The following is a 21275-nucleotide window of genomic DNA, read 5'->3' as shown; positions in this document are numbered from 1 at the left end:
TAAAATGCTGAACCAAAAATTATCCTCCCACACAGGAACTGAGTTCACGAAACTGTCACCGGACTTGAAGGCTGGATTTTGACTTTCTTGTGAACAGAAACAAAAGGCTGATTTGTGGAAGGACAATGAAAATAAACATTTGTTGAAGGCCTTAAAGGCATGTCACAGAGTTGATATAGCTATAAAAACATAACACTGCAACTTCTGCAGGCTCAGAGACTCCGAGGTATACCATATGCTGGCAGGGCATGACACAGATGTCTTCAAATAACTTTGTGTTAAAAGCCTTCCCTACGAAAAACCTTTGTTTTCATTAATAAAATCAAAAAAATGGTAATTTCCACAAGCTATTTCCCTGCTCTGTACTTACACAGCACTTAAACCACCCGAGTCCTACGTCTCGGACTGTCATACGTAAACCTATGCTGCAGAGCAGAAGACACAGACCAAGAAGATGGGGAAGCACACCCTGGGAGAGGAACGCCTGCAGCACAAACCCAACTGGGGTTCAAAACAACGGCCTGACAACGCTGCGTATTTTACCACGGGCCTGTCCTCTTTCATCTCCAGGATCTGTGACAGAGAAAACAAGTGTTCTCTAATAAGATCAGAGTATTTTCTTGCACAGCTTTCAGAAGAAGCACAAGCAAGAAGCCATCTTCAGAATAAATTCCTGAGAAGTAACGTGCACAATCAAAGCATCTTTCCTACAAGCGAGAGATGCGAGAGCACTGTATAAACAAAAGGCTGCTATACAAAATCCATCTATTTAAAATACTGTTTATTTGTGATTTAACATTAATTAGCATTACATCTATGAGCAATTTCAGATAACATTTATATATTTTCCACAGGACACAAGAGTTGGCTGGCTCATTCTTTATGCCAAAGCAAGTAAATAGAGGCATTAGCAAAAGGTGCAAATAGTTCACGGTTGCATTTTAAAAAATATTTATGCACATTGCATTCATTTAGATATATTTTTAAAAAAGTTATGAAAAGCGTAGTTCACAGGTTACTGTTTCTACATATGTTGTAATACAACACAAATAATGTAGAACATAAAAAACAAAGTAAGCAACTGAAAGTTTCCACTATGATTAAAAACACTGATTCCAGTATTTAGTGATAGCTAGAAAATTGTTTCCAGGATCCATTCCAACATTGCATTATCACACTTACACGGTCAAAGCTAACCAGCCCCCAAACATGCTATAATCAACATTTTTGCATGCCAAACCACTCTCCAGCCATATTTAACAATTATATATCGTAAAATACTTCAACCGGCAATTTGGGAATCACATGGATCTTTAAAATGTACTTCCTATTGCGATGACTGATTTACAGACAATTTGACACAGCGAAGAAAACCCTATGTTAGTTTCTATGTTTAGTTTGTATTTACAATACAGTAAGAGTACTAAAATGACAACATCAGTAAAAATGAGTAAGTGGCAGCACCGCCCTTACCCGTGGCACTAGGCTCTGATTTGCTCTGGGTTCATCCAAAGGACAACACAGATTCATGAGACCCTTTTACAATTCAAATGACAGTGAAGAAAAACCCAAAGTGTTGCACTCTGTATGAATCCATACAAATTATTTAAAACATCTAAAATGGAAATGTCACTTTGCTGATTTAATAAAAATATCCCACACTCCATATCATATATTTAAAAAAAATAGTCACCAAACTTTCACTTTCTTTGTCTCCTCCTATTTTCGTACTATTTCACTTTCCCTTTTAACAGTTTTGTTTCCTTCATTTGGTTATGTTACGAGATTATTTTTCTTCATCCATTAGCAATACCATGAGAGAAAAAAAAAACCCCACAAGTAATTTTTAAACATGAATCCAGTTCAATTTTATATACTTTTATCCTTTGATTTCTAAGTCCCTGGATTCCTGAATTATATTTAAGTATACTCTAAACCAAGCATTTTTAAATACACTCTACTATTAAATGCTTGGTTCACATGCTTATAATACCTTTATACTGAATGGTATACAAACATTTGAACATATAAAATCTTCTTTTGTTTTGCCAGTTAAACTAAATAATCAATGTTATGTGTATAAAAACCCCTTTCTTGAAAAATAAGGGTCCCCCCCGCCCCCAACTGATAGAATAAAAAAGAAGTCTTCAAAAATTATATTTCACTAAAATGAAATATTTGGCAAAAAAGTTATTGAAGAATGGAATTCTTTAGACATTTTGTATAATTCCAAATAAACTTTCTCTTACAGTTTTCCCCCTAATATTATGTGCCAGTGTATAATATTTCTATATGATCTAATCTTAAAAAAGATTTAAAGGTGTGCTGTTAATATGCACCCACTCAAACAGGGGTACAGAAACATAAAATATATGGTCAAAATCACAATACAAAAATGTATGATCTGGTTACCAAATGTGACAGCAGTTTTAAAAAGTCATGTGATCACTCAACAGTAACTTTAATAAAGATTTTAACTGTACGGAATATTTTAAGGTCTGCAAAATACTCCAAGCAGAACTTTCTGCTGCTGCATACTGTGATGGTATTCGATCTTGCTATGATGGTAACTGAGCACCTGCCAGCGTAGTTCTACATGAAACTAATGACAGTTTGCAACCCTCACAGCAAGTTTGGACACAGTTAAGTGAGAGATGAATTAATTTTCAATTAACATGAAAGGTTTTTTTTTTGTTTTTTGTTTGTTTTAAAGCAAAACCTCTTCCAGTTCCTTTTTGTTTAGGTTAAAAGTCCAGTTACTGCACACCCCTAACACTACGCTGTTAATGGTCAACTTAAATGTTTAAAAATGTGCAATGTCTCCTCACAACAGAACTGCACTTACGCTTCTACTTTCTCCTTCTTTTTACTCTTTTTCAGGAAGGATGGGGTGCGGAATTTCTTCTTCTTCTTTGATGGGGATTTGGAAGGTGACCCTTCAGGGGACAGGGTCTCTTCTATCTTTTCAGAGCTTTTAATCGTAATCTCTACACTCTCCACAGTACTAGTGGTTAACTGACTGACCCTCTTGGTGAGATCTTCTTCCACGTCATGTGCATCTTCCTTGCCGTTCACCACCACAACTGGCAATTCCACAGTTATTAGGTTAGCATTCTGGGTATAGAAATCTTCATGATTTTCTGAAAGAACAATTTTGCAATTATTTAGGTACACTATCATTCAAAAAAAACTACTGAAACAAAATCTGCGAGTCTGGACTGTGATCCAAAGAATGAAAACCCAAAGTGCTTAGATGCAGGTTTTTTCAGCTTTATCTACACTCTTAGGTGTTTTAAGCAGACAGTACTGTGAAAACGTCACTAAAGGAAAACGGGCTGAAAAGGCTAACCTTATCTCTGCCAGGTATATATACAGCTCAAGCTGTAACAGTATATACAAATACAGTCTGCACAACATATATGTACACAGTCTCAAGCACACTCAGAATTACACTTTACTGCTAGAGACTAATTTATGAAAACGCAGCCATTCCATAGAGAAGTCTCTGGTGAAGCAGCCTTTCAAAATGCCTTCTTAGACTTTGCTGGAAAAGTCTTAGGTAAAAAAACTAATCTTAACACTTTCAGTAAAATAAAAATATAGTATCTATTTCCTCCACCTTATTAATATCTAAGTTTCAGTATGCCCTGCGCTGTTTTCTGTTTGTGAGAATTACGCATTAGAAAAAATTGGGAAAAACAGTTTTCTGGACAGAGCCCCACCCAGACGTCGTAAAAAGAGGGCTCTTTTCAGCTCAGTCAACTTCATGCAAGTGTAAGAATGCAGCAGGAGTGGATGACTGAGATTATCAGAGCCACCAGCATTTACAGAAAAATTGCATGGAATACCTTCTGATTTTTCTGGGACATTTTGCGGGGATTGAGTTTGTGACTGAATTTGTGACACAGATGAACCGTCATCTGAGAATAATTCCTGTTCAGCATCTGCAGGACAAGATTGGAGTTAGTAGCCATGCAAAAGTAAAAATCAAGCAAGAATGTCAGTGCTAGTGCTACAAGACTTAACAGCTCTGCTAGCATTGTGTTGCTCATGCTGACAATATCAAGAAGTTACAACACACAGTTTAAACTCTATAGAATTACGGATGTACACGTTTTATCTGCTAACAATCATTATATATTAGTTCTTTAATAGAAAGCATTAAAAAGGGTGGCAGGGTTGCATTCCAAGTAGCATGCCCCATGGTTTTATCTAGCCGTAAGTCACACAGTTTGCTGTTATAGTAAGCTATTATGCTATGCCCTGAATGTCATATATAGCAAAATTGTTTTATTACACAATATTAGTGAAGAAGAATGCATAGTAAGTGTTACTGTTAAAAAAAAAAAATAATCAACCCTGAATTAGTAATTCCCTATGGAGTAGCAGTATTGGAAGAAGATATAAAAAGTGGAAGTAGATGAGTCTTGCACATTGGGAGAATAGAAGTAAAAATTCAAGAAGCCAAGACCAAACATCTCAGTAAACTTTTGCTCAGCTGAGCACAGACCTGAGCAACTAGATCTAACTTTGCTATCAACTTTGAGGAGGAGGCTGGACTAAGATGACCTTCACGGGCTCTTCCAACCTAGGTTATTCTATGATTCTGACACAAAAAGTCATTACGTTAAAGCATGTTTTTGTCAACGCCACTTCTGTGCAAACCTTTAATTGCTTTGATTTTAGCACTAACCAAAGTAAAAAAACCCCAAAATTCTACTGTCTCAAGAAACGTCTAGTTCTAAAGTAGTTGCCAACAGTATATGCTAACAATTAACATGTATACATTTTTTACAGTAGGTATTTTCAAACCAAAAATGAACTCATTATTAAAATGTAAACCCCAACATTTAAAACCACGCCACTGACCTTCCAACCCTTGCTGCTTGCGCTCAATTGTTTTCTTGTACTCTTCCAGTTCCTTTTCTGTGAGATGGCTGAATGGGTTGGGTGGTGCTGGTGGCGCATGCTCATCATCTTCAAATTGCATTGGCTGGAAAAGAGGAAACCACAAAATTAAAAAACAAGAGGCAAGCAAGCAAGATATCCATGGTTAATGTCTCTTTTTTGCCCAAAGTTTGGTGACACCAGATTGGTAGGGAATAGAGAAGAAAAACACAGATGCATCCAGGCAGAAACTACCCCATTTAATAGGCATTCACATAGCAACGAATACTGACCACCGAGCTGTAAATCCCCATCCTTTTGCAGCAGCACAATCACTATTTGAGTTTGTGGTTTTTTTTTTTAAATCACGGGGGACAGCTTCAGAGCAGAGACCTGCCTCAACAGCTTACACTTCAGGGACTAATATACTCTTCAGAGAAGTGAAAGTCCTTTAACAACAGGGATTCAAAAATAAGGTTTCCCATATTTTCTGCAAATGCCACAAGTTCTAGGAATTTTTTCATAGGAAAGTAACTGTGCTTATGCTCCTGTTTAGGAATCTAACTGGAAGAGCTCTTCTGAGACAAATATTACAATGAAAAAATTAAAATTATTCTCATGTTGAAAGAAAACTCATTTGGAAAATATTCTTTCTGCCCGAAATAAATAAGCAAACTCAGTGTTATCCCAAAAGAATACTGGAAACCAAAATGAGGAAATAGATGTATTAACCCATGGATGGCTGGAAACTCTTAGAACTATAGAATTCCAATTACAATTCATCAGTTTGTCAGATAACTTTATTAGGGATATCTGTACTGTTTGGAAGCAAGTATATTCTATTTAAGAAAAGATTAGCATGGACAGGTAAGAAACCAGAAACGCTCCCTCCCAATTAGAAGCCTGTTTCTAATGAAACCTGCCTTCTACACGTCCCATTCCACCTTTTAAACTCAGTTACTTCTGGGCCTCAATGATTTCCTTTAGCAACAGTTCCACAGACTGATGAAAAGATTATTTTTGGTGCCATGCATTTCAAAGTTCATCAGTCTTTAGCTGAAATGCTCTTAGACAGGGGTCCTACTTGATTAATTTTAATGGCAGGCAAACTTACCATTCATATCTCCATTTGAAACTAACATTTTAAACCTCCGAAATGAAACATGAATAAAATGTATCACACATACAAAATTTTGCATTAAAATAATCAGTTTTAACAAAGCATTTGGAAAGAAAATGGCCCAAACTGATGTTTGAGAGACAGGCAGCCAAATAACCCAAATATACGTAAAGCAGTTAATTTTCTCCTACTCACCGGACTTGGCTTTTTATCCACAACAATCCCAGCGAGCAGCTGAGACTGTGGTCCTGCTGTCTTTAGGTCGTATCGGTTTTGCTCCCTTATCTATACAGAGAAAATAAACCAGGTTAGAAATAGATATTTCTCTTTAACAAATCCTATGCCCACCAGCTTTGCAAAGCCAGTAACACAAGCAGCAGTGAATGGCTGGAGGATCAAGCTCTATGCTGCTGCACCTAAAAATTAGATCTCTCCTTCCACCTCCGAATGCACTGCATGTGTTATTTAGCCCTTCGAGTACTCCCGAATATTCACTCTAGTCCCAGCTCCTGCACTTCTTGCAAGCCAGTATTTAGAAATAAGTTCCAAGGAATAGTATGTCTCTGAACATGTCCTCTCCGTCACCCTAGAATAAATGACCCATGTTAAGCTATTGGAGAAATGTCTGTGATCACAAAAGTTGGTAAAGTTTCTCTTTCTGTGAATACCTCATTATTTCCCCCAAGCCAACAGCCCTAGCATCACATTGGTAGTGCTTAAGAGATCCACAGATCAGATACAAATGTAAATACAAATACACATCATATTAAAAAAATTCTACAGCAGAAATATAGGAATAAACTATCTAACGAGACAGTGACATGCATGAATTTAAAAATTATTGTCTGGGACTTGTATTATTAATCTCTAGATGATTAGAGAGTGCCTTTCCAGTTCTAAGGAAGGGAGTTGCTCCTTCTGACTCCAGTTCAGTCCCCATGGATACTGATATGGTGCTTTCCAAGCAAGAAAAAAATACATAATCAAATGGAAAGTGTCCCGAATATCCGTTAATATAGTTATGCCTAGGATGGAGTATTTGGTCAGTCTCACAGTCAGTGTCTTATGTGCTGGAAGGGAAAAGCAGCGAGATATTTGTGTCTACAGAGAGGTCCAACAATAATCTCTCATTTGCTTTTTTTTTAACTGCCATTAGGAAGCAGAGTAGACCACAGAAACTCCATCTTAAGAAGGGCTAGGAGAATTAATACAGAACAGGGTGAGATTACAGTCTTAGATTGAATCATGCTGTAGATGACGCACAGCAATTTGGTTCATGTTGACACCTAATTATCCACTAAATATAATGCTAAGTAGTAGGGACTACCATTTCCAATCATTTCCAGAGTTAATACTCATCCTTCATCAAACTATTGCATTCAAAATTTATATATATTGCATATGTATCTACAGAATTCATGTATATCATACATTTAAATACATGCTTTTTAGTGCCAAAAATTACACACAATGTAAGAAATTTCTTAGTAAAATCAGAACACTTGAAAATGTTATTTTACTGCTGTGTTGAATCATTACTTGAACATAAAATTTTATTTGGAAACGTTACCATTTTCTTCATTACACTTCTTTTACCTTATTTCTCTTTTCCAACACTTCACTTGGGTTTGTATTTAGAGGAACAAACTGGTTCGGATCTTCAATTTTGATTGGCGTCCCTCCGCTAGTCTTGGAGGAGTCATCAGCTTTCATCCACTTAAAGAAAAAAAAAAAAGCAGCTAAAAACCCCAGCATGACGAGGAGGAACAATTCTCAGTGTTGTCTTACTGTTAAAGAAGAGGTATAAAGAAAAGACTTTCTGACTTTATTCACAATTCTACATGACACCCACAAAATAATCCCAACTCCTTACAAGTTTGGATGTTTGCCCAAGAGGATTTAAGTTGCCTTGAACACATATCATCAAGATTACTTTTGGTAAACACTGAAATACATTCCTGAAAATTGCAGTATTGTATACTAATGAAGTAATATTTAGAAAGGATCACACTTCCTAGTACCTGGCATGTAGATCCACCAACTCCAGAACCCTTGTTTATGCAATCAGCTTCCACCTCTGCTAACCTCACATTTTGTCTGTAGTTTTTTTCTTTTGTAAGCAGGGTTTTAAATCAGTTGCTGAGGGTGTTTCTCCTAAACTTAAGTTTAGAAACTTGCTAGCCTGCCAGCAGGAGGAGCTGATGCTTTTACAATTGTACTATGCAACTGGGAGTAGCCTGATAGCAAATAACATGCTTAGTAGTCCCACTACAGCCACCTCTCTCCAGGCTGGAAACACAGCTGAAGCATCTCGGTGAGCTGAAGGAGAAGGAAAAATCTTGATCATAATTAAAAGTAGTAGCATGAACAGACTTTTCCAGGTCTATTTTCAGCAGGCTCACAAACAGGAAGGGGGCAGTTAGAGATGAATCAGAGCTTGTGTCTGCCTTGTGTAGAGAAGAGAACAACCCACGGGTGATTTAAAACCTTACTATGTTTGGTGGATAATTAATAGCACAAAAATATATTGTAGAAAAACTGTTTTCTACTTCAGGAATCAGGAGAGCTAGTAACAAAAGGGAAATCATTGTTAAAATCTTATCATAAACTGTTACTCTTCCAAACAGTTAAAGCCCCCTGCCCCAAACAGAGGGGGCCCTTAGTACTAATCTCATTACGTCTCCCCAAAGCCTGTTTTTATTTGCTTGATGAACTTATTTGCTAATCCTATTAGAAAGATTTCCTTATATAAACTGTGCCCACTTTATTTTCAAGTAGTGCAAAAACTAAGCGACTGCCAAAAACATCTACCTACCGTGATCTTAGTCCTGGGACTGGTTTCCCCATTCCAGGACTCCTCAGGCACATTAACTTTCAAGTATGTGTTTGGAGAGTTCAGCCATCTTGTCTTTTCCCTCTGTTGCCTCTGCGCCAGGAATTTCAGGGGGGAAAGTGGGACCGCATCATCTTCAAAGGAAAAGGCAGTCACAGTGGCTGGGATCTCAACGTCGCTCTTATGTCTGGGTTTTTCCCTGACTAATGGTTGCCTATAGGCATAGCCAGTTCTGTATCCCTACGAAGGAGGAAAAGAAAAGAAAAAATTGTTTTAAAAAAATTAAAATTAAAAAAAAAAATCAGAGAAAGGTATCCAAAGAAGTCATGGAACTTTTGCGCTACCCTGTATGCATTAAAGAGGTCCACCGAGCTCTTCAGAGAACAGGCTAGTGGTGGTGTCTGTCATTCATTCATACTATTAACATTCAAGAGACCCATTTAAAATACAGTACAGAAGCTGTTGGACAGGACCCCGCTCACACTTCACCTTCCTCCCACCTTCGTGAACGCGTGACCACCAAATGACCCCCTGCTCAGGTTATGACTGAGGTAGCGTTCACGAGGACACTTATCTGTCTTGCACAACAGCACTCCCCCATTCTTCACTCTATTTGTATTGAAGGCTGTTCCAGAATTCACAGTGCAGTGAAACAGACATTTCAAACAAATAATAAATTATCATCTTATTTCCCAATATTAGAATTAATAACAAAATATAGAGGGAATCTGCTATGTCTATTTACTAGGCGGTGATTAAAATACATTTTTACTATTAAGCAACTATAAAGAGCAAATATGTTTGTGAGATGGGACAAAACTTAAGTTCAAAACATTTATAAACATTTATAAATTCTTATAAAGACAGAATACTACTGTCAGGTACACTGACATAACGAAAACTAAACCAAGCAGAAGAGATTTCATATACAATAAAAGTCCATTTTCAAACTCACAAAGAAACCAGAAAAAATCGTTTGCTTTACAGAAGCTGATTCTACACTCTCAGAAGCTTGCAGAGACTATATGGACAACGCCATCAACGTGCTCTCACCAGGTTGTCCAGCATCCGCATGAGTGCTTCAAATTCTTGCTCCCCAACTTTCCACTTTTGTTGCGAAGCCATATTAACTCCACCTCCTCCAGTTGCTGCCACAGCATGTGTGGAAGGCTTGAACTTCTGCACATCCAGGAGTAGGAGATTGTCTATCCCACCTGCTCCAGCTAATGCATGAACCTAGAGACATCAATAAGTGTATTTCATTTGTGGAAAAGCTTTTGGATTCCCTGCTTTTCTGAATTCACAGCAGAAACATACTTAAACACATGCTGCAGGTATTTCTCAGGCTAGTTTTCTACTGTGCAGAAATGTATTAAAATATACAGCAAGTGATTCTTACAGAAAGGACGATAATATCTGCTAATAATTGCACTTCAAAAGGAGTAGACTCAAACACTAGCATTCAGAGTATCTGAAAAAGGTCTTTCTGCATCACAAGACTAAACATTTTTCATGTTTATATCCATTTCAAAACGAAGGAGTGATCGAACTCAAAATGAATGGCAGGGCCAGGGAGGAAAGGAAAGGAGTGGGAGACTGCCATTTGCACCTCCAAATGCCTATTTGGGAGGACAGGATCACTGGGAACAAGTAGGAGCAAAGTGATAAAGTTTCTGAGAATGGGCTTAAGAGTTATGGAAGGTGAGGACACTTTCAGTGGTCTCTCTCCACAGGTTATAGATAATACCTAGATACTAACTAGGTAGTTAAAGTTAGACAAATGGAAACAACTGATTTTGGGACTCAAGTTATTTTTAAATACGCCACCCTCTAGCATTGCTACAAACACCTTTTGCTTATTTGGTTTCACATATCTTTGTGATCACAGGGAGAAGCTTCTTTCCTTGTCACAACATTCAGCTTTGATAAATGAGCTGGATGTCGAGAGATGTTAAGTCACACCTCCACATGCAGCGAGTACCACTGCATCTATTCTCCGACAGTTTCTCTGCGTGAAGCTTTCTCTCCACAGCATGGAACAAACCCTGTACCCTTCAGAGCGTCACAACACCGATACTCATTCTAGGAAGAGGGATACATTATTTATGCTGTTCTTTCTATGTTTTCATGATTATTCCAGTTTCTCAGACTTTGACCTGGCATATGATTACTGGATTCCACAACCCCAAATATTTTGTAATATTAGAGATCTTCCCATCTGGGATGTAATCTATAACTCAGCAGCATAAGTGTTTGAAATTAAATACAGGTAAATTCTCTCTCACCTGTGTTTCACAGGCCAGTTGCACATTGAAAATATAGTGGAATGCTTCTTCCAGTGTCTCTCCCAGTGCTACCACACCATGGTTTCTCAAGACTAATACCTAGTAAATGAAGACACTAATGTTAAATGGTAGAAACTGGCGCAGTACAGGAAAATTGTTTATGAAGAGCGTGAATCAGGTTGAATACCTTGCAACTGGGTCCAAGAACTTTCTGAAGCTGAATTCTCTCTTCCTGTTCATCAAGAGATCCCTGGTAGTTGTAATAAGCAACATCTCCCAGAATCAGAGCCTCTTGTGATATGGGAAGGATGCCACACTTCATAGATGAAACCTGTTTCAAGAAAATGAAGTACTGATAATCAGGAAAAAATGAAACTCTTAAAACCCACATCTCAACCACCCAAGCCTTAGCATGATGTACTTTGTATCTTTGCTAGAAGAGACACAAACTCTCCATAGTGAAAGCTTACAAACAATAACTTTTTTTTTTCCTTAGACTAATTTGCAATAGGGTGACAGAGCTGCTGCTACCCAACTTAGGGACAGATTCATTATAGGAAAAGACAAATTATCCCAACTAAGCTAATTTTTGTGAATTTTACCCATGTTTAATTCTCAGCATAAGCCTACTTAATGGTTTTTCCTTCTTTCCTACATTTATAACTTCAAAAAGCTAGTATAAAAGAAGTTATCCATTCCTTTTTTTTGTCTGTAGTCAAGGAATGCATATATATGCATTTATATATACAGTAATTTGAATTTATCTATTTATCTCAAACCAATTCTTTCAAGTCTCCTTACATTTTTATCATTGTTATGCAGACCATTTTTAACTTCCATGTTAACTATGACTTTTAATAGTGAGGTAAATCCAAATTGAACATAACTGCTACTTAAGCCACTTAAAAATGGAGTTGTAGAATGCAAACGATGATGTATACAGCACGTTATATGGTCTAAGATGCTATAGATGAAGTCTGTGTAAACTATATACTTTACAGTCTCCTCAACCTGAGGACAATCGTATCTGAGCATCAGTTTATTCCTACCCATTTTACTGCAGTGGCCCAGCCCTCTTCCTCTGCTTATTTGATAACCTCACACCTTTCTTTACTAGTGTATAGTTGATGTTAAAAACAAAAATAAAACTGCCATGAGCAGTGATTCAGATTCAGAAATGTGCTCTGAGTTCACAAGGTAAACCTGTTTTCTTTTACTCTTCATGCTAGAAGGAAGACTTACAGCTGCTGTTGCAGGGGTATGTATGTGTATTACACATCTGACATCAGGGCGCGTGGAGTAGATGGCCACATGTGGACTGAATCCTGCATTGTCAATACTTAGAGTTGTACTTCCCTGGTCAACTACATCTCCTAGGATGTTTACTTTAACCTGGAAAAGTCAAACAAAGGAACAATATTAAAAAAGTTTGCAACAACTGCCATTACCTACAAGCTACCCTCCCTTTCTTACTTGGTACCAAATTTCCCCCCACATATTTAGGGCTCAAAGCATGAAAAAAAGTAGGAGAGCAGCCATGAATCTGTGTGTCAATAAACCATCCTAATGTCCAAGCCCTTGGTAGTTGTTGGAAGTCCAGCCATGAAAATAGTAAAGATAAGACTGTGATACAACATATATTCCTCTTCGGTCTAGCTGACCTTTCCTTGTTTCTGACTTCCAAAAATGAATTTTGTTAACTTTTCCCACATTTTAAATATGAAGAAAATTCAGCCTCTGAGAAATTTCCAATAAGAAAATTAAATGCATAGGGAATTTTCAATTTCATGGGAACATTAAAATAATAATTCCAGGATCAACAAAAAACAACAGCAGGGTCATATCAGGTCTTGTTCTCATGTTTGTATTTTGGTTCTGTGTTTGCTGGTCTAATGCTATCAATCTCAGTCTGTTACCCCTTTCAGCTGGAGGTAGTTTCTTTATGGATATGTACTGACATGAAGAACATATGGCAGGTTCTGCACCAAAAGGTGTGTGATTTAGCAACTACCATTGCCTAAATGTCAATCTGTAACTTCACCCAGCTCCTTTGTTGGGCCTGGGGAAGATTATTCAACTTTATTTCCCCACTTACAAAGATAAGAGCTGATTCTACTAACACTACTCCTACAGAGTCATTTCATATGCATTACCATATTGTCAGGTTATAAAAGGTTGCTGTTACACTGAGGGTATTTGATGAGCTTCATCAGACAGGAAAACAAAACTTTGCTGCTCCACACTGAAGCTGAAGACAAAGCAACAGAAAGCAAAGCTAAACCCAAAAAGAAATGCTGAGGACAAAGGATGCTAGTGTCTAAATAGTTAATCAGATTTCATCTGGTGGGTAAACATTAAAAAACAAATAACAGCGTGATTTTAGTTTAGCAGTCCATTTCAGCAGCCACAAAAGTCTTTTAGAAAACAGGTTGGGCCTTGCTGGTTATTACAGCAGGTGAATCACGTACCAAATTAGAAGCTGAAGCTTCAGAAAAGGACAGACCTCTTGGAATGATTAGAATATGGTCATGTTCTTTGCTTACTCTTACCTGCAAAAGAGGAAGAAAATGGATTACTGATCTATTTTTGAATTAATATAATTCAGGGGAAAAATTAATTTGAATGAATATGTAAGATTCCAAAATTTTTATTCTCCAAAATACTTACTGTGATATAGGCATTTGGCAAATGTGCCCACCCGAACAAGTCAGCCAATCTATATAAACTGGCTAACTTGCAACGAGTAAGTTTTTCTCCCTTAACAAACGAGGAGGTATCTATCCCAGACAGGTCATTGATGGGTGTAATCATTCCATGGCCTGAAAAACAAATAAAAAAAGATGATGGCCAGTCGGACAATTAAATAACTTCTAGCTATGCCGTGATCTTCCAGAAGCAGTGTATTTACATTGTTACAATATCAGTACCAGAAATTATTAGACTGGAACTGCACTGTTGGGATTTCGAAGGTCTTTACTGAAAGACTCTGTCACTAAGACGGGAAGAACCATACCCCGAATTTAAGTCTTCATCTCTTTTTCAATCATGAGAGAGGTGAAATACAGATTTCCTCTGAAGTACCACTTGCATTTTGAGCTCTCTGCGGATTCAAGATCCTATATAGGACTGGAACTGTGCTTTAGGACATTTGCCACTAATGAAGTATTTTTACATGTTACTTTGAAAATTACAGGAGAACACACTCCTGCTGGACTTCTGACATCAGTATAACTAATTTTAAGAGATTCTCAGTCTTAGTGCTGTAATTTGGTCCTAATGAAGACATTAGGATTAGTGCAAGAGTTCTCAAACCCTCAGAAAGAAGAGATCACCTCTTAACAGAGAAATCACAAAGATCAATTTATCTCTTTGACTTGTGACTACACAAACGTACCCTTCTCACCTTCACGAATGCATGATATCCCTTTGAGAGCTACAGCCTTTGCTTACAGGGAAAGTTACAACCAGAAGAGGTAAAAGTCATTTTGGTTTTCAACAAAAAGAGCATGCACTTTGAGATTAGCTGCCCTGTCTGAGTCCCTGGGCAAACACAGCAGCGACAACAGTTGGACCCACAGTCTCACTAACCGACCAGAGACATGGACATGAGATTATGTGGGCTCTCTGTTGTTATCTTCCACTTGTTTTGTTAAATGAACTCTGAAGCACCGTTTGGGGACCAAGTCTCAAAAGATGGTGAATGCTGACAGCTGCCACTGTGCTTCAGGCTTGTAAGCTCCCATATGATGTCCGCCCACAGAACTTAAATTGACTTTAATGTTTCAGTGCTTCATGACTTGGAAAGAAGAACTTGGGTGTTAACTGAAAGATCCTAGTGACATCTTTGTAACTAGTGTGCATACTACAAGCTGTTTTTAACTGTGGGAGCTGTTTGCGTAACGATTCAGTTTGCCAGTCTATTCTCCCTCCTTTTTTTTTTTTTTAATAACAATTTACATGCAAGAGTAGAAAAATAAACAATCTACATGGTTATGTATTTCACATCTCAGCTTAAACTCAGCTTATGTTAAACTGCTAATAGTAACAGGGCACAGCATTTTGTTCCCTACCTCAGTTAAACTTTTATTAGCAAATTCTAGAATAACTGAGTGTGAGGACTCCCAACATTTTGGATATCATTATACAAACCAAAGAATTTGAGAGAAAGAAGCCTAAAAAGGAAAGTTAAGGCCACCACCTGTACTACTTCACAGATGAAGCAAGCTCTGACAGAACTTTTATTCAAAGAAAAAGGAGAACCCAGCATTGCTAAGCCCTGGTGATAATAAAAAAAGGAAGAAAAAAGGTGGAATTATATGTATAATTCACTTACTGAGTGAAGATGAGGAAAAACCTGCAAAAGAGCTTGCTGTAATGTATTCAGCAATCTGCTGTAATGCAAGCAGTCCAGTGGGGTTATTGCCCTTCTTCATCTGTTCTTGAATAAGGCATTCCAGATCTTCTCTAAAAGCCTGTAAAAACATTTGAGAATCATCAAGGAAACTTGGCTTTGATAGAAATAAGATTATTATAGGTGGGGCTAGTAGCTTTGCCTGTTGTTAATGTTACATGACACTTCCCCTTAGACCTTCTTTTTAGCTGCTTATAACTTTGCCAAACTTTAACCATCTGACCTACACTTTGTATGCTAAATATTGGCAATTTGAGGGGCAGGATGAAGGAATTTAGTCACAGAGGGTTAACTATTTCTCAGAACAAGACAAGATAAAATGTATTTTTCTAAATTATAACAAAACCCCTTTTTATCAGTAATTAAAGAGTTATCCATATTTTGGAAGAGGTACACAAAATTCAATCAGGATGTATTGCTTTTAGTGCTGGATATTTTTTAAGTCTGTAATGCCTCTGAAAATCCATCCAAATTTGATAAAGTTATGAACAACTGGAAAACTGGAGGTCATCCATGCTCAAGTAGTATCACAGACATGCAAAAACTAGAAGGAATTCCGGGATGCCATCTCCTCTCTATTTCTTTCCGTCTCCCAAAGGGAAAACCCCTTCCCTCTTCTCCTGTATAAAATGTCTTCAACCCCAAGAGAGAAAGTCTTGCAGAATATATCATGAAAAAGGTTTTCGCAGTATCAAATTTAATATACTATGCACTGTGGACAAAGCCTGTTCTGTCTAGGTGATAGATTAACCACTATCCAAAACAAACGCCTGTCCTAGGACTACTTCAGTCTTGACATTTCTAGACTAAGTAAATTCTGTTCCTTCAAACTTTCCTTATAGGTTATATTTTCTAACGCTCTCATTATTTCTTGGCAGCATCTTCCAGCTTTTGTCTGAACCAGCAGTACGCAAAGCTGCACACAACACGAGCCGAGGTGTATTGCGAATGCTCTTGCTGGTTCATTCCAGAAAGACATTTGGTCTCTTTACCACGCAGCTGACTCCTATTATAACTCCAGGCTATTCCCTCTATGTAATTGCTCCTTTCAGTTTGCCTTACTTAGAAGAGTACTTGCTCTCAATTAAAAAAGAAAACAGTTCTGTATGGCAAATGTAATATCTTCACTGAATTTTAATTCAGTCCTCCAAAACACCCACTTTATTGGGTAAAATCCACCAATCTCATAACAGTCTGTTCATCAACAGGTTTTGACTCTAAAAGAGAGTGCTACCAGACCCCCCCAAACATCCTCAGGGCTCTACTTGGTATGGCCTCTCAGTTGGACAGCTGAGCATCTATAACTACACTTTAATTTCCAAGTTTTCAGACACCCATGCTCTCCCTTAGAGTAATTTTGTCAGGATCGTGTGTACCTGAGGCTTGCCAGATTTCCACAAGTAAAGCCTCTAAAAATTCACGTGGACTGACTATGCAGCGATCTGTTACATGGATCTCTTGGTGTAGACCAGACTACACACGCAACATCCCCCAGCAGCTGAACAACCTCTTGCTAGCCTGAAGACACATGGGCAAAGTCAGATTTTTCTCTTTAGTGACTGCTGTAGGTAAGATCTATGCAGCAGGGGAAGGGAGCAGATGGGGAAAAGGAACGAAGAAACAGGGAATCAAGTGAGGAAAGGAAGCTGACTGGGACTGGGAGAAAAGAAACGGAGGTATGGGAGGTGCATCAGCACTGGGAGCCATAAGGGAGGTAATTGCCAGAAAGGTAAACAAGAATTTGTGGAAAACAGCAAGCGGTTGGAGAAAACATCCTGATTTTCATCCTTCATCTATCAGCAGATGACTGTGAAACCCACTCCCTTCAATCTCATTCAACTCTGAGGATGGCCACAATCATCATGACTCCATGTGTTCCAATGGCAACGTGGGTTCCACCCTTTGACAAAATAACGAGCACCATCCCCAGCCTGGAACCGGAACGTGGCCACAAGCCTGGACTGCTGGAAGTCAGACATGCAGAGGATGTTTCCTTGCCTCTCTTGCACACAGATAATAATCTTTAAGCATACCACAGTCATCCTGTCCCCATGCCACATTTGGCACGCAGTGGCTAGTTGTCACTAAAAAAGAAATTCAGAATTTTTTCCTCTTCTCATGGCTCAGCACATGGTCCTCTGCCTTTTTTTGCATGCTACTCATACTCTGTTGAGATGACAATTATTATTTATCTGACAAGATTTTCTCTAGGCAGATCATTACTGTAAATCCAAGTGCTTCACTTAGATTTACAGTAATTTACTGTAATCCAAGCATTAATTTACTAATCCCCAAAACATGCCTTTAAGGTGCAGCAGGGCCCTGTCATCATTTTCGCAGAACAGCAGTGAGGAGGTTGAGGTCAGATGCTTCCACCAACTTGGGACATTCAGTCTCAGAGGCCTAGAGCCTCATTTGCAGAGCACTGGGCAGTAAGTAGCTTCTTGCATACTTAAAGCACAACTCTCAGTGAAAATTCAAGTGCAGCACTGAGTGTTTAATACACTGCTGTAGCTCAGGGCAACAATGGGGATACACAGAAAATCACAACATGAAAAACCAGGAAACAGATGATTCAGCATCACCCATGACAGCCTGGTTTAAATCCTTGAGGTTGGTTAGTACCTGAATCTGAGCATCTCTCACTACAACCTAAGTGGTTTTGAATGAAATTCAGATGTGCTGATTTATACATCCCCCTGTAGAAGACATAAGGATTTTTCATATAACTAGAAGAAAGCATTTTGGTGGTCAAACAGTTCACAGTGCACAGAAAAAGGAGCCAAGGTCCAACCTTTATGTTCTACTAACCTGCTTGGAAGTTGAAAAAATGTAAAGGAACAAGAGGTACTTCCTTGGCCCTTTGCACATCATATCCCTCACATTATAGAAGGCACTTTCTTCCCCCTTAAAAAGCCCCAAAATATGTAAAACAGACTTTCAAGCACCAGCCATCCCAGTGCCAGGTCGCTTTTCTGCTAATGGCTCACCATGAGGCTATGGTTTTACAGCACTTTCTCCTTCCGATACTGTGATCCATTAAGATAGCAGAGACAACGACTGGCCAATATATTTCATCAACAAGCTATACTAACACTTATTTTAAAATTCTGTCATTCCAAGATATTCGATTATTCCTCAAATATTCCTGAAAGAGGCCTCCTGCAAGAAAGCTCTCCCATTTCACACTCTGCAAGGCTGAAATGCTCTTTCACTCTTGTTTACAATACATATATAAGGAAACAGCACATTCGTCGTCTCCTGGGGGTCATGCAGAAGACAGAATTCATTAAATTTATGGAAGTATTTGCTTGGGAGGAGATGGAGATAAACAGTTATCTGTATTACATGAAATCACTCTCACTTCAATTCAACAAGGACTATAAAAAGGATCTGCAAAAACATTCACAGTACACTCATTAGTCATATTCAGGCTTTTTTGTTTTTTTAAACCTGTACAAGTAATGTTACTTCTATAGCAGAAAAAAAGTAGTGTAATGTATTTTGGGCAATTTTTGACAGAAAGATTTTTTGGTTTATTTCTTACTGTATTTTTAATTCTTCTGCTTTCTGATCATGCTATTTTCATTCTTCTGAGCTTAGTTTTGCTCTCTGATGCTAACAGTAGTATATTATACACTTGCTGAGATTACTACAAATGAGGATTTAATGTTGTATCAACAATTTTGTTAAACCAAACAAGCAGCTTTCCTTAAAAATAATTTTAGAAACAACAGAAGATAGGTAAGAGCCAGGGCAAGCAGCAAATAGTGATATTTGGGATGAGCTGTAAAACAGAGGTGAGGATATGGATGAAGTGCATAAAATAAAGTATGCCATTTATCCACACGCCAGTGCGCAACAATGTTTTCCAGCAGACTGCAGCCTCCAGTGTGTCACGCACATGACTCATGCACATTTCTCCATGCATATTTATGAATATTTCAATACCTTCCGTTCACTGCTACAGACCTTTAAAACTTGGATCTGTATGTCCATAGATAACCACCCCACACATGCTAACACAACCTTCCTCTGTTTCTGATAATTCCTGATGGGCTCATGCGAAGGGCATCACCTTCTTCTGGACAGCAATTTACCTTAAATATTAGCCATTAAATAAATGATATTTATTGGAGCTTTCACTGTGCAGCACTGATTTCTGTAAAACCACTACCGTGCAGGGCTCCAGTTTTGGGATCTGACCCATTCAGCAGCAGGAATCTGCTTCCGAAAACCTAACTGCAGCGTGGAGATCAAGTGGTTTGGTTTTGTTTTAATTCATGAGACTGTAATATATATATGGCATTACACTGCAACTGCCCACAGGTGACCAAGTAAAATTCATGCTTGAGAGAGATGTTTTCATAAAGATGACAAACACTCTGCTCTGGCACAAAGCAGGTATTTTTCAAGCAGAAAGGTCACTAGTAATTTCAGTTGTAGTATTTGACAAGAAAATGCTGACAAAGGGAAAACTGTGCTGTCAGATGAATGAAAAATTATGTTATTCAGCTGTATGCTCAACATTGCTCAATAAAGAGAAAGTTTCAGCTCTGGCATCTAAATAGTTCTTTGGGTACATGTGGCTTTTTTTTGTTTGTTTGTTTTAAAACACTAAAACTTTAGACATTAAGATGATACAATAAGAGCAGTGACTTTTCACGTGGGATACTGAGTCCCTAAGTGAGAAGCACAGCACCTCATGGCTGCCCATGCTGCCCATCAACACAGTTGCCCCATCAACACAGCCACACCACTTCTGGACTCAGCCAACCTGCCTGTGCCTGCACCAGGGCTACGGCAAGGCTGCCGCCTGGATAACCCACCCCACCATAGCTAAGAATTATCTCCTGTTTGCACAAGCATCCTTCTGTCTTCAGTGAGCTCACCTGCCCAGCCAAGCACCAGTGTCCTCCCTTGTTTGTGCTGGAACAGCACTCCAAGCATCCTGCTGAAAGTTGGCATAGAAAACGGCGCATGGTATGAAAACTGGGCCCATGACAGCTGTTGGAAAGGAGGTCAAGCAACACTTCAGACAAGATGCACAACTAGGAGGATGTCAAGCAGAGCTTTTATTCAGCTGGCAGCAGACAGCCACCTAAGCGAATAGCCTGACCTCAGTACATAGCAGGCTGCAAACTCCCCTTCCACCACTGCCAGCTGAGGCTGTCCTCTTCAAAACTGCAGTGAGCTGAACTACACTAAGTTACACCAGAGGAAACCAGTTTTGCATGTACACCACGAACCAAAGCATCCCCTGCACAGCCAAGCCTGCTGACCTGACTGCCCTGAGCTGGCTGCTCTGCTTCCATCTCACCCACCTTCTGAAAGCCACTCCATTACCTTGCACTGAGACATGAATTTCCCCACAACTCACCAGTAAAAATATACAGGGCAGCTCAGCCCATTTCTAATACTGTTTATAGAACTCCACTGTTTCTAAACTTTCTAACAGTTTCTAAAACTCTGGCTCTGTTACACCAGCTTAGACAGCCTTACACAGTACTGCAGCCTGCAGAACAGATACAGCTCTTCTTGATACAGTCATTAGTTGCATGATTAGGTCAAGGTCTTTCTAATATCATAAAATTACTTCTCCAGAAATATTTGCAATCATATTCCAAACACACATCATAAACTCAAGCAGTTTAGATGCAAAAATCTTTCAACCTAGTCCTACAAGGGCTCTCTGGAACTCAAGAGTGAAGTTACAAGCCTGAGTTCTGACTCATTTAC

At 38.6% G+C, this 21275-nt stretch overlaps 1 protein-coding gene across 3 annotated transcripts in view; it reads right to left on the bottom strand.

Moving 5' to 3' along the window:
- Window positions 1-764: 764 nt before the first annotated feature.
- ADD3 (adducin 3) overlaps window positions 765-21275 on the bottom strand; it is a 100864-nt gene continuing 80353 nt past the window's right edge. For 2 of the 3 annotated variants that reach the window (XM_068398849.1, XM_068398850.1), the window contains 13 exons: window positions 15459-15597; window positions 13793-13944; window positions 13594-13674; window positions 12368-12517; window positions 11313-11456; window positions 11126-11224; window positions 9894-10076; window positions 8823-9080; window positions 7604-7723; window positions 6203-6292; window positions 4870-4993; window positions 3849-3944; window positions 765-3140 (listed from right to left, as the gene is read on the bottom strand). In XM_068398849.1, the coding sequence (XP_068254950.1) occupies window positions 2842-3140; window positions 3849-3944; window positions 4870-4993; window positions 6203-6292; window positions 7604-7723; window positions 8823-9080; window positions 9894-10076; window positions 11126-11224; window positions 11313-11456; window positions 12368-12517; window positions 13594-13674; window positions 13793-13944; window positions 15459-15597 (1935 nt within the window). In that variant the 3' untranslated portion in view covers window positions 765-2841. The remainder of the gene's footprint in view (window positions 3141-3848; window positions 3945-4869; window positions 4994-6202; window positions 6293-7603; window positions 7724-8822; window positions 9081-9893; window positions 10077-11125; window positions 11225-11312; window positions 11457-12367; window positions 12518-13593; window positions 13675-13792; window positions 13945-15458; window positions 15598-21275) is intronic. The other variant, XM_068398851.1, reaches the window with a different exon arrangement.

This window comes from Nyctibius grandis, chromosome 4 (genome assembly GCF_013368605.1).
Source record: "Nyctibius grandis isolate bNycGra1 chromosome 4, bNycGra1.pri, whole genome shotgun sequence".
In the NCBI taxonomy this organism is placed as follows: Eukaryota; Metazoa; Chordata; class Aves; order Nyctibiiformes; family Nyctibiidae; genus Nyctibius; species Nyctibius grandis.
The sequence above is the reverse complement of the archived record's forward strand: the minus strand, read 5'-3'. Positions and strand labels throughout refer to the sequence as shown.